Raw genomic sequence first — 12,818 nt, forward strand, 5'->3', positions numbered from 1 at the left:
AACTTCGTGTGGAATCTGAAGCGCTGCAAAAAGGAACTCTCTAACTACAGATTCAGGAACCTCTCCTTCTTTCTCTTGGATACCTGTAAGTACCAAATTCTCTCTCATGGATCTAGTTTGTATGTCCAATAAGCATTCCTTCAGAAAGTTGTTCTCCTTTTTAAATTCATTCATTTCGGTTTCAATCTTATTGACCGTCCCTTTTAGCGCGTGTTTCCTTCTCCAATGTTGCAGCTTTTTCATCACTCATCTCTAGGCTTGCCTTCAACTCTTTTATATCTTTACTAACTAATTCAAGTATACCCAGTTTGTCATTTATTGATTTTAACAGATCGGTTTCGACCTTTACCATTGCCGGTGTTGAGAATATTAGATCATCTGTGTCGGTTGAGGAGTCACGTTTTCGTTTTTGATTCGGTTCCCCTGTCTTATTCTCCGTCATGTTTGGGTGTTGCTTGTTTTCGTAATATTTGTTGATAAATGTCTCTAGTTTTAGGATTTGTTTTGTGTTATTATCCAGATTGAAGGTTATCACCCACCAGATTATTTAGTGCTAATATTTTAGTCTAATTTAGCAGATATTTCGAATATTATGTTTTATCTTGAGGTGCTCTACATAACTTCGTTCAGTCCGCCATTACCTTTACGTTACCTTTACGTTCTACTACTTGATTGGAGTCCACCTGTAGTAAATTCAATTGATTGGACATGATTTGGAAAGGCACACACCTGTAGATATAAGGTCCCACAGTTGGCAATGCCGTGTCAGAGCAAAAACCAAGCCATGAGGTCGAAGGAATTGTCCGTGGAGTGCGGAGACAGGATTGTGTCGAGGCACAGATCAGGGAAAGGGTACCAAAAAATGTCTGCAGCATTGAAGGTCTCCAAGACCAAAGTGGCCTCCATCATTCTTAAATGGAAGAAGTTTGGAACCACCAAGACTCTTCCTAGTGCTGGCTGCCCGGCCAAACTGAGCAATTGGGGAGAAGCGACTTGGTCAGGGAGGTGACTCTGGAGCTCTGTCAGAGTGACCATCGGGTGGACCATCGATGGTCACTCTGACAGAGCTCCAGAGTTCCTCTGTGGAGATGGGAGAACCTTCCAGAAGGACAACCATCTCTGCAGCATTCCACTAATCAGGCCTTTATGGTAGAGTGGCCAGACGGAAGCCACTCCTCAGTAAAAGGTACATGACAGCCCGCTTGGAGTTTGCCAAAAACAAGATTCTCTGGTCTGAAGAAACCAAGATTGAACTCTTTGGCCTGAATGCCAAGCGTCACGTTTGGAGGAAACCTGGCACCTTCCCTACGGTGAAGCATGGTGATGGCCGTATCATACTGTGGGGATGTTTTTCTGCGGCAGGGACTGGGAGATTAGTCAGGATTCAGGCAAAGATGAACGGAGCAAAGTACAGGGAGATCCTTGACCAAAACCTGCTCCAGAGCGCTCAGACTGGGGCAAATGTTCACCTTCTAACAGGACAACGACCCTAAGCACACAACCAAGACAATTCAGGAGTAGCTTCCGGACAAGTCTCTGAATATCCTTGAGTGGCCCAGCCAGAGCCTGGACTTAAACCCGATTGAACATCTCTCAAGATACCTGGAAATAGCTGTGCAGCAATGCTCCCCGCAATGCTCCAACCTAACAAAGTTTGAGAGAATCTGCAGAGAAGAATGGGAGAAACTCCCCAAATACATGTGTGCCAAGCTTGTATCATACCCAAGAAGACTCAAGGCTGTAAACGTTGCCAAAGGTGCTACAACAAATTACTGAGTAACTGTGATATTTCATTTTTTATAAATTAGAAAACATTTCTACAAACCTGATTTTTCTTTGGCATTAGGGGGCATTGTGTTTAGATTGATGAGGGGAAAACAACATTTATTCAATTTTAGAATAAGGCTGTAACGTAACAAAACTTGGAAAATGTCAAGGGGTTTGGATACTTTCAAAATGTACTGTAATTCACGGTGGCAGGGTAAATGAACTAACAGTTCATAGAGTGAACAATGAAATTATCACAACACACACGTTGTAATATAGTTTTTTTTACATGGATTGGCTTCCCCACTGATTTTACCCATGCAGCGCTGCTGCGTTTTGCTAATGACTGCATCCAAAACAATGGCTCCTTGAGGGCTGTGAGATGCCCAATTGGCAAGCTCCCAACATCAAAAACCTGAGGGTGTATAGCACCGGAATGGCATGTGCTTGCCTTTTTAACATAGCTCGCAAAAATCCTCTTAGATTGGTTTTGGGAAACGATATCTGATGAGCCAATCCGTACTTACTGCAAAAAAGTCCCATCTTTTTCTAAAAACGATAATAAAAAATTCAGCATGTGTCATATCTTCCAACAGAGCAAGATCAGCCTCTCATTCGATTTCCCATTATCTCAGTCTTTTATATTCTTTCAGCAATGGTTTCATTTGCTTCTAATTTAAATTACTGTAAGAAATGCACCGATGTAGTGAAATGATATGCCTGTCAAGATACAGTTGAAGTCGGAAGTTTACATACACCTTAGTCAGATACATTTAAACTCAGTTTTTCACAATTCCTGACATTTAATCCGAGTAAGATTTCCCTGTTTTAGGTCAGTTAGGATCACCACTTTATTTTAATAAGAATGTAAATGTCAGAATATTTTTTATAGGATTGAGGTCAGGGCTTTGTGATGGCCATTCCAATACCTTGACTTTGTTGTCCTTAAGCCATTTTTCCACAACTTTGGAAGTATGCTTGGGGTAATTGTCCATTTGGAAGACCTATTTGCGACAAAAGTATTAACTTCCTTACTTATGTCTTGAGATGTTGCTTCAATATATCCACATCATTTTCCTCCCACATGATGCCATCTATTTTGTAAAGTGCACCAGTCCCTCCTGCAGAAAAGCACCCCCACAACATGACCCTGCCACCCCCACTTCACGGTTGGGATGGTATTCTTCGGCTTGCAAACCTCCCCCTTTTTCCTCCAAACATAACGATGGTCATTATGGCTAAACACTTCTATTTTAGTTTCATCGGACCAGAGAACATTTTTCCAAAAAGTACAAACTTTGTCCCCATGTGCAGTTGCAAACCGCAGTCTATCTTTTTTAGGGCGGTTTTGGAGCAGTGGCTTCTTCCTTGCTGAGCGGCCTTTCAGGTTATGTCGATATCGGACTCGTTTTACTGTGGATATAGATACTTTTGTACCTGTTTCCTCCAGCATCTTCACAAGGTCCTTTGCTGTTCTTCTGGGAGCTATTTGCACTTTTCGCACCAAAGTACGTTCATCTCTATCTGCTGTCTTATCAGGTGTTCTGTGTGAATTTAAGTATGCTCTCTCTAATTCTCTCTTTTTCTTTCTTTCTTTCTTTCTTTCTTTCTTTCTTTCTTTCTTTCTCTCTCTCTGAGGACCTGAGCCCTAGGACCATGCCTCAGGACTACCTGGCCTGATGACTCCTTGCTGTCCCCAGTCCACCTGGCCGTGCTGCTGCTCCAGTTTCAACTGTTCTGCCTGACGCTATGGAACCCTGATCTGTTCACAGGATGTGCTACCTGTCCCAGACCTGCTGTTTTCAACTCTCTAGAGACAGCAAGAGCAGTAGAGATACTCTGAATGATCGGCTATGAAAAGCAAACTGACATTTACTCCTGAGGTGCTGACCTGTTGCACCCTCGACAACCACTGTGATTATTATTATTTGACCCTGCTGGTCATCTATGAACATTTGAACATCTTGGCCATGTTTTGTTATAATCTTCACCCGGCACAGCCAGAAGAGGACTGGCCACCCCTCATAGTCTGGTTCCTCTCTAGGTTTCTTCCTAGGCTCTGGCCTTTCTAGGTAGTTTTTCCTAGCCACTGTGCTTCTACACCTGCATTGCTTGCTGTTTGGGGTTTTAGGCTGGGTTTCTGCACAGCATTTTGTGACATCCACTGATGTAAGAAGGGCTTTATAAGTACATTTGATTGATTGATTGATCTCTTGGAGACAGAACGCGCCTCCTTCCTGAGCGGTATGACGGCTGCGTGGTCCCATGGTGTTTATACTTGCGTACTATTGTTTGTACAGACGAATGTGGTACCTTCAGGTGTTTGGAAATTGCTCCCAAGGATGAACCAGACTTGTGAAGGTCTACAATTTTTTCTGAGGTCTTGGCTGATTTCTTTTGATTTTCCCATGATGTCAAACAAAGAGGTACGGAGTTTGAAGGTAGGCCTTGAAATACATCCACAGGTACACCTCCAATTGACTCAAATGATGTCAATTCGTCTATCAGAAGCTTCTAAAGCCATCACATAATTTTCTGTAATTTTCCAAGCTGTTTAAAGGCACAGTCAACTTAGTGTATGTAAACTTCTGACCCATTGGAATTGTGATACAGTGAAATAATCTGTCTGTAAACAATTGTTGGAAAAATGACTTGTGTCATGCACAAAGTAGATGTCCTAACCGACTTGCCAAAACTATAGTTTGTTAACAAGAAATTTGTGGAGTGGTTGAAAAACGAGTTTTAATGAGTCCAACCTAAGTATATGTAAACTTCCGACTTCAACTGTATGTTTCAGTAAGATTGGATTTTTAGCATTTATAGCACTGGTTATCAACTGTACTGCAGGGATGGAATGTAAATCGCAGACAATTGAGGTTGAGGTGGCATTTGGGTGAGCGAGACTTGTCATCAAAAGAGTCACAGTGTGTTAATTTGAAAACAATTCTTATTTACAATGACGGGCTACTCCTGCCAAACCCAGACAACGCTGGGCCAATTGTGCACCGCAATCACAGCCAGATGTGATGCAGCCTGGATTCAAACCATGTACTATAGTGACACCTCTTGCACTGAGGTACAGTGACTTCTACCACTGAGCCACTCAGGAGTGTTAAATTGTGATGTCGCATCATTTCAGGTTGTTGGCATGAGGTAGGACTAAATAGATGTAAATAGTGGAGTAGGGTGGTGTTATTTTATTAATTTTTTTAAATTGTGAGTGCAGTGTTAGATGGTAGGTGTCTTGTTTTGCACGCTTTGTACAAAATAATAAAATGCAGTACTACAGGATATTTCTTAATAATGTAGCTCTTTATTAGTTAGCTATAACTGGCATGTTCATGTGTCGCCAACCAGGATCAAACTGACGATGACCTAACCATTTGGGTGGTCTTAACCAATCATAGCACAGTATGAGATGGCGGTAAAATGCATCCAATTATAATTCAGTATGTTTACACATATGAATATTACAGTAGGGTATTTGTTTATTAATTTTTTCAAGCAAAGTATAAGGGAATTGTACTCCAGTCTAGTAGGTGGCGGTAATGCAACATATTGGATGCAAACCGCAGTTAAACCTAATCGAAGAATAGCACGTCAGAAGCACAAAAAGGGATAGCCATACATGCTTCAAAGAAACGCTCAGTGAGGGATCTAGTTGGATTTGGAGCCATCATGAGTGGAGTAACCCCTTATATCGGGAGCAAAATTAGCCTAATTTCGAAGGCCGAGATTCGTTATGAAGGGATTCTCTACACTATTGACACTGAGAATTCGACTGTCGCACTTGCAAAAGGTAAAAAAAGTTAACTCATGCAAGGAATTTCGGCACTGTTGTGCACCAACCAAATAACATTTAACTACATAACGTTACAGAGATGCCTGTAAGCAAACGAAATTTCATCACACTGTGACTAATTGTTTTTATGCTGTTCTGAAAAAGTTGTCTACTTAGATAACGTTAGCAAGTTAGCTAATTGACTAGTCAGCCAGCCAACTTGCCAACAAGCTAGTAGTGTTGGCTTGCTAAACCTAAGAAGTTACCTGGTGATGGAGTTAGTTAAGCATGTTTATTTCAAGTACAAGCTGAGAGTATCATGTAAACCTGACATATTGTGTTAACAAACGGTGACGTAGCGCGACAACTGCATCGCTAACACTGATAAGCAACTCCACTGTAGAGATGCTGAACTTTGGCAATTTGCCAGCCAGCATAAAATGTTGCGCACGGGGAAAAAAACTGGTGCCCGTAAATTAGTAGTTAACCTGCAAACCAAACGAGTTTAGTTATATACAGCTAACTGCCAAAATAAAGTAAACACTTGAGTAAATGAGGGATACAAGGGTTACGGTCCAAGCACTTAAGGTACACCCTATCCCCTCAAATTAAGTGGACACTTCATGACGTCTGACGAGTATACACTTGCAGGGCGAGGGAGGAAGGAAGGAAAGAGACCAGATGCTTTTCAACTTTCTGTGGAGAAACCGTACCCATTACATTAGGAAAACTGTTGTAATGAACACTTGGGCTGAATTTTCTGGACGTTACTAACTTAAGTAATACTTTTAAGATCAATTGGATAAAACGATTCCTAAGAAAACCCACTTCTATGTGGAATTTTATTCCTCATGGCTTCTCTACTTTTGGTGGCCTTAACTTCATGTTGGTTTGCAATTATAATATTGACAAAGTTCCAGTGAAATGTTCTGCTTTTCATTGGCAGGTTTTCTTGTCATGGTCCTTAATTTATAAGCATAATTATTCTCCACACAGATATTATATATGGAATGATTGGGATATATTGTATAAAAATACTTAATACTATTCTATTGGCGAGCCAACGGGTAATTGCAGAGTGTCTTTTACTTATTTATAAGGAGTTCTTATCACTTTACAAGGTCCCTGTAACACCTAAAGATTTTGCAATTGTTTTAGATGCCATTCCCTCAGGTGTTGCTTTATTCTTCAGGAACGCGTCAAGACCTGACCCTCAGAACCTACCTTCCATTGACCCTGTTGACTCATCAGTAGGAAAGATTTGTTTCTCTTTTGGTCCATTCAACAGAGCGGTACGAACCTTGTTTCAGCAGGATGTTGTATGTCATGCCTTATTGGAATGGACTTATTGATAATATCTGTTGGGAAAAAGTTTGGATGTTGCCCCACACATACCTACTTAACAAAATGAAGGAAGTTTCCTTTAAAATTATTTCTAAATATTATCCTGCCAACCACTATATGAAGAAGTTTACGGAAAACATCAACTCAAATTGTTCCTTTTGTAATGACCACCCATTAACAGTGTTGCATCTTTTGGCATTGTATTCATGTAAGAAAACTGTGGCAAGACATCAGTAGATTTATAATTGAACACATTTATGAAGATCTTACACTATTGTGGAGAGATGTAGTGCTTGGATTCTTTAACTACTATAGAAATAAGTTGTAATTAATTTAGTTATTCTTTTGGCCAAATTTCATATTCACACAAATGTAAATTTACAAACAAAACACCACATTTTACCTTACAAAATAGAAACTGAACTGTATTTTAAGACAATTAAATACTCTACTAACCAAAAAGCTGTTAGAATAATAAGTGTATGTATGTCCCTTAAGGTCCTTGTGTAATGTGATATTGTACCCACTAGCCCAATTGTCTTTTGTATATTATTTATATATGTACTTCCTGTATTGATTTGTTAATATAAAAAGAGTAAGGAATGATTTTTAAATGTACCACCTTTGGCTTGAAATTCGTCACCAGTAGCTTGTGTGTGTTTTATATGCGCTACAGTCAATTATGAGTGCATGTCTACTTACATTAAATATAATTAACATATGCCTACTGTATGATAGCTAGCAAATTAATTAGATAACTGTTAGCTTTCTTAGCTGGAACTTCTGAAGGAAAATGTTTTCTACAATTACCAGAAGATAACCAAACATTTTTACTTTTTACGAGTCGTGTTTGTGCATTAGTAGCACAATTTAACTTATTTGCATTTGTTTTTACTTACACTTGTATGCTGACTTCTCCATTGATGTTTTCACTGACTTTTCTTAGCAGATGTACAATCTTCGCATTTTGAATTATGGGGCGTTTCATGGAGTGAACATAATTGTACACTCACACAGCTGACTAAAAACGAGGGCTGCCCTCCATGATGGTGATGGGGATTCCCCCAAGGGAATATGGCAAGGGTAAGTGGACATGGGTATGTCTTAAGTGTTTGGACTGCAGGCAAAGTATATTGAAAACAAGCGCTACCACACAGGTGTGATTCCTGAGTTAATTACACAATTAACATCTCATCATGGAGTCAAGTCAAAATGGCCAGTTTCCCATTTATTTAGGCTACTATGAAATAAGAGGTCAGTGAATTTGAAAGAGGGGTTTCAAAGGAGCATAGAGGGTTTAAAGTGTTTCTCTCAGTCACTTGTTAAGGTAGATCACCAGATCTCAACTCAATTGAACAACAGTAGGAGATTCTGGAGCGGTGCCTGACAGTTTTCCACCAAATTATGGAATGTTTTGTGGAAGAAGGGTGTTGCATCCCTCCAATAGTTCCAGAAACTTGTAGAATCTATTCAGGGGTCTCCAACAGGTAAATCGCAAGCTACCAGTAGCTCTGATTCAGAAGGGTTGGGTTAAATGCGGAAGACACATTTCAGTTGAATACATTCCGTTGGACAACTGACTAGGCATCCCCTCTCACAGCCCACCTACGACTAACTTGCAAAACATTTCCACAAGGAAAAATTGCATATACATGTGTTCCATCTCAAGCAGTCATAAACAAATCTCACAAGTATCTGACACCGCAAGTTCCCACCGCAAGTTCCCAATATTGACATAATTCCACCCCTGGTTAGCCACTATTGTCTGAAAATGCCAAACCTAACACAATCTGCCAATTAATTTCCAGTATATAGTGGCTGTCGTAGTGGTGCGCTCATTTTGTCTATCACTCCGTGTAGGCAGTTGTTGTTAACCATCTTGTGGGTTGAGAGAAATATTTTCCACAAAACCTTAAATGTTACCTGAAAAGTAGGCTTACCTGGCAGAAGTGTATATAATTTGGATCTATTTGTGAACTTTGCCATGAAATGAGCAGCAGCAGTACAGAACCATTGCTAGATGACACCCAAGGCCCATTACTCACTCGCAATTAAAGGGGCATTTTTTTCTATTTTTTTAATTTAAACTTTATTTAACAAGGCAAGTCAGTTAACAACATTTGTATTTACAATGATGGCATTACACTCAAATATAAATTTTCTAGACCTAAAAAAAAATGTTTCATGTGATTTAACCATTGACATGGACTCAGATCACATTTCGTTGTTTATGAACAATTGTCATTTTGAGAGTGAAAAACGAGTCTAAAACTACCTGAGCATGATTTTTTTTTAATTTAAATGGCTTATATCCTAATTAAACTACTTTCATATTTACCTTGAATGTGTGTATTTTAAAGTAGACTACATTTGGCCTTTTATATTTGCCAAATTGAATGTTATTGTTACTACAAAGTTGGATACAGTCTCAAAAATAAGTATCTTCAGTCAACCAGATTTAAAATCTTTTGGCAATGGCTTACATAACTTATTTTGGTACACACATCTGCCCTCCTGTGTTTCTGACCAAGTCGGAAGGTTAATAAAACAATGTCAAACACATTTTTGCCCATTGAGTGCTAGTATAGAATTCTAGTGAAAATGGAACACTGATTTGGACAGGCAGTGTGTCACATCTAATGCTTTTGAGGGAATGTTGTTATAATGGATGTGTTTCAAGTATGATTGTATGCACACTTTCTGTGTGATAACTTTCATCAAGGGCTTATAATTGGTTGCCTTTCTCTCTTTGTCAGTATTTGCTCTAAGCGTTACTGACGCTTCATAACATGTTCAATGACTGACTAGTCAGCATCACGCGCTCATGATAGACTACACTTCTTACTGCTTCCGAAGTGTGTTTGTTAGCAAAGAAGCTAGCGGCCAATCTATGTGTGATATATTTCGGGTTTATTTACGTTCTCTAAAGCACTGCAATCATGCGTTCTGCAAACTGGAGTATAACTGCATTTGATCCGAGGGCATAATACTCTACTTAAATTCATAATTAAGGTCTTAAAAATCCATAAACTTTCACCAGTCACGCTGAGTTTGTTTACTTCCTTGAGTAATTACGGGTACTCCCCAGTGACGACATAAGTCTGTATCTGTGTAGTCTGCCCTGTGATTTGTGATCTGACAAATGTCTACGTAAGTGCCACTGGTAGGTTATAATTCAATAACTTTTTTTTTACCAATAAAGATTAATAAGTTTAACCCTTTTATAGAAAAGATGACAACATAATGACATGTGACTCACCACCTGGATTTTGTCTTGTGTAGCAATTATTATTATTTTTTTTCCATTGGTAAAAAGTAGACAGAGCTACAAAATGGTATCATACACTGCATTTTTAAAAACAATGGGAAAGTAATTCTGCTTTGAAAGTTGATAGACTTGTAAACTCACTTTTGAGGAAAGTGCGTTTTAGTGTTTAGGTGAGAGAGCTTTGTCTACACCCATTCAGCATCATTCACACCCTCTCAAGCTTTAGCCCCACCCAAATCTTCATACAAGAAGTTTTGTAGTGATTCATATGTTGATGTAAAGGATATTTGCTGGTGTGTAATGAGGAGCAACCAGACGCTGCACTTGACACTTATGAAACTACTTATTTCAGTTACTAATAAGCACGCACCCATTAAGAAAATGACAACTGTTAAATCCCTTTGGATTGATGAGGAAAAATTGTATGGCAATTAAGTCTGGCAGCCCAACTGATTGGGAAACATACTGCAAATTTAAGAAATCATGTGACTTAACTAAAGAAAAAAAAAATACACTGAGACAAAGATAACGAATGATAGTAAAAAGCTTTGGGGCACCTTAAATAAATTTGGGGGGGAGAAAGTCAACTCGGCTCCTTCATTCATTGAATCAGATGGCTCATTCATCATAAAGCCCACTGATATTGCAAACTACTTTAATTACTTTTTCATTGGCAAGATAAGCAAACTTAGGGATGACTTGCCAACAACAAACGCTGACGCAACACATCCAAGTATATCGGACTAAATTATGAAAGACAAGAATTGTACTTTGGAATTCCGTATAGTCAGTGTGGAAGAAGTGAATTGTTTTCTATCAACAATGACAAGCCACCGAGGTCTGACAATCTGGATGGAAAATTACTAAGGATAATAGCAGACGATATTGCCACTCCTTTTTGCGTCATCTGGAAGAAAATTGTTTGACCAGACACAATGCCATTTCACAGTAAACAAATTGACAACAGAATTTCAGCATGCTTATAGGGAAGGACACTCAACAAGCACAGCACTTACACAAATGACTGATTGGCTGAGAGAAATTTATAAAATTGTGGGGGCTGTCTTGTTAGACTTCAGTGCCGCTTTTGACATTATTGATCATAATCTGCTGCTGGAAAAACTTATGGCATTACACCCCCCTGCTATAATGTGGATAAAGAGTTACTTGTCTAACAGGACAGAGGGTGTTCTTTTAATGGAATCCTCTCAAATATAATCAGGTTAGAATCAGGAATTCCCCAGGGTAGCTGTTTAAGCCCCTTGCTTTTTTCAATGCTTACTAACGACATGCCATTAACTTTGAGTGAAGCCAGAGTGTCTATGTATGCGGATGACTCAACGCTTTACATGTCAGCTACTACAGCGACTGAAATGACTGCAACACTCAACAAAGAGCTGCAGTTAGTTTCAGAGTGGGTGGCAATAAGTTAGCCCTAAATATTTCTAAAACCTAAAAGCATTGTATTTGAAACAACACTCACTAAACCTCAACTAAATCTTGTAATAAATAATGTCGAAGTTGAGATGACTAAACTGATTGGAGTAACCCTAGATTGTAAACTGTCATGGTCAAAACGTATTGATGCAGTAGTAGCTAAGATGGGTAGAAGTCTGTCTATAATAAAGTGACGTTCTGCCTTAACAACACTATCAACAAGGCATGTCCTACAGGCCCTAGTTCTGTCGCACCTTGACTACTGTTCAGTCGTGTGGTCAGGTGCCACAAAAAAGGACTTAGGAAAATTGCAATTGGTTCAGAACAGGGGAGCACGGTTGGCCCTTGGATGTACACAGAGAGCTAATAATAATATTATGCATGTCAATCTCTCCTGGCTGAAAGTGGTATTTATGAGAGGTATTGACATGTTGAATGCACCGAGCTGTCTGTCTAAACTACTGGCACACAGCTCGGACACCCATGCATACCCCACAAGACATGCCACGAGGTCTCTTCACAGTCCAAAGTCCAGAACAGACAATGGGAGGCCACAGTACTACATAGAGCCATGACTACATGGAGCTCTATTCCACATCAAGTAACTGTTGCAAGCAGTAAAATTTGATTTAAAAAAAATAAAATAGTAAAACAGTTTATGGAACAGCGGGGACAGTGAAGCAACACAAACATTGGCACAGACACACACACACACGATAACGTACGTACTATACATGCACATGAATTTAGTACTGTAGATATGTGGTGTAGTAGGGGCCTGAGGGCACACAGTGTGCTGTGAAATCTCAATGTATTGTCATGTTTTTAAAATTGTATTAGCTGCCTTAATTTTGCTGGACCCCAGGAAGCAGCAGCTAATAGGGATCCATAATAAATACAAATGTATGTGTGCTCTGGCCGATTTGTTTACATCTGGATAATATGAAAACAGCCAAACCAGCTCTGCTGGCAACAATTTTTTTTTAATGCTTTTTTGCCGACGTTTACGGCCATGGCCATACTCAACGAGTGTTGGACACTTTAGCTTAAGACATGTAGCTAGCTACCTAGGTAAACATGTAAGATCACACGCATCACGTCATGCCACCTAACGTTCGCTAGGGAGCCAGCCAGCTCACGCTAGCTAACAGTACACTTTAGCTTGAAATGAAACAACTTTCTGTCAAATTTAGAAATGTGTAATATCTGAATGTAGCTAGC

The 12,818-nt window shown here is 39.5% G+C and overlaps 1 protein-coding gene across 2 annotated transcripts in view; it reads left to right on the plus strand.

Annotated features, from left to right (window-relative positions):
• Positions 1-5,190: 5,190 nt before the first annotated feature.
• The window catches only part of LOC129866726 (protein LSM14 homolog A-like), a 31,041-nt gene continuing 23,413 nt past the window's right edge, over positions 5,191-12,818 (plus strand). For both annotated transcript variants that reach the window (XM_055939562.1, XM_055939563.1), the window contains exon 1: positions 5,191-5,566. In XM_055939562.1, coding sequence (XP_055795537.1) covers positions 5,446-5,566 — 121 coding nt within the window. In that variant the 5' untranslated portion in view covers positions 5,191-5,445. The remainder of the gene's footprint in view (positions 5,567-12,818) is intronic.

This window comes from Salvelinus fontinalis, chromosome 12 (genome assembly GCF_029448725.1).
Source record: "Salvelinus fontinalis isolate EN_2023a chromosome 12, ASM2944872v1, whole genome shotgun sequence".
In the NCBI taxonomy this organism is placed as follows: Eukaryota; Metazoa; Chordata; class Actinopteri; order Salmoniformes; family Salmonidae; genus Salvelinus; species Salvelinus fontinalis.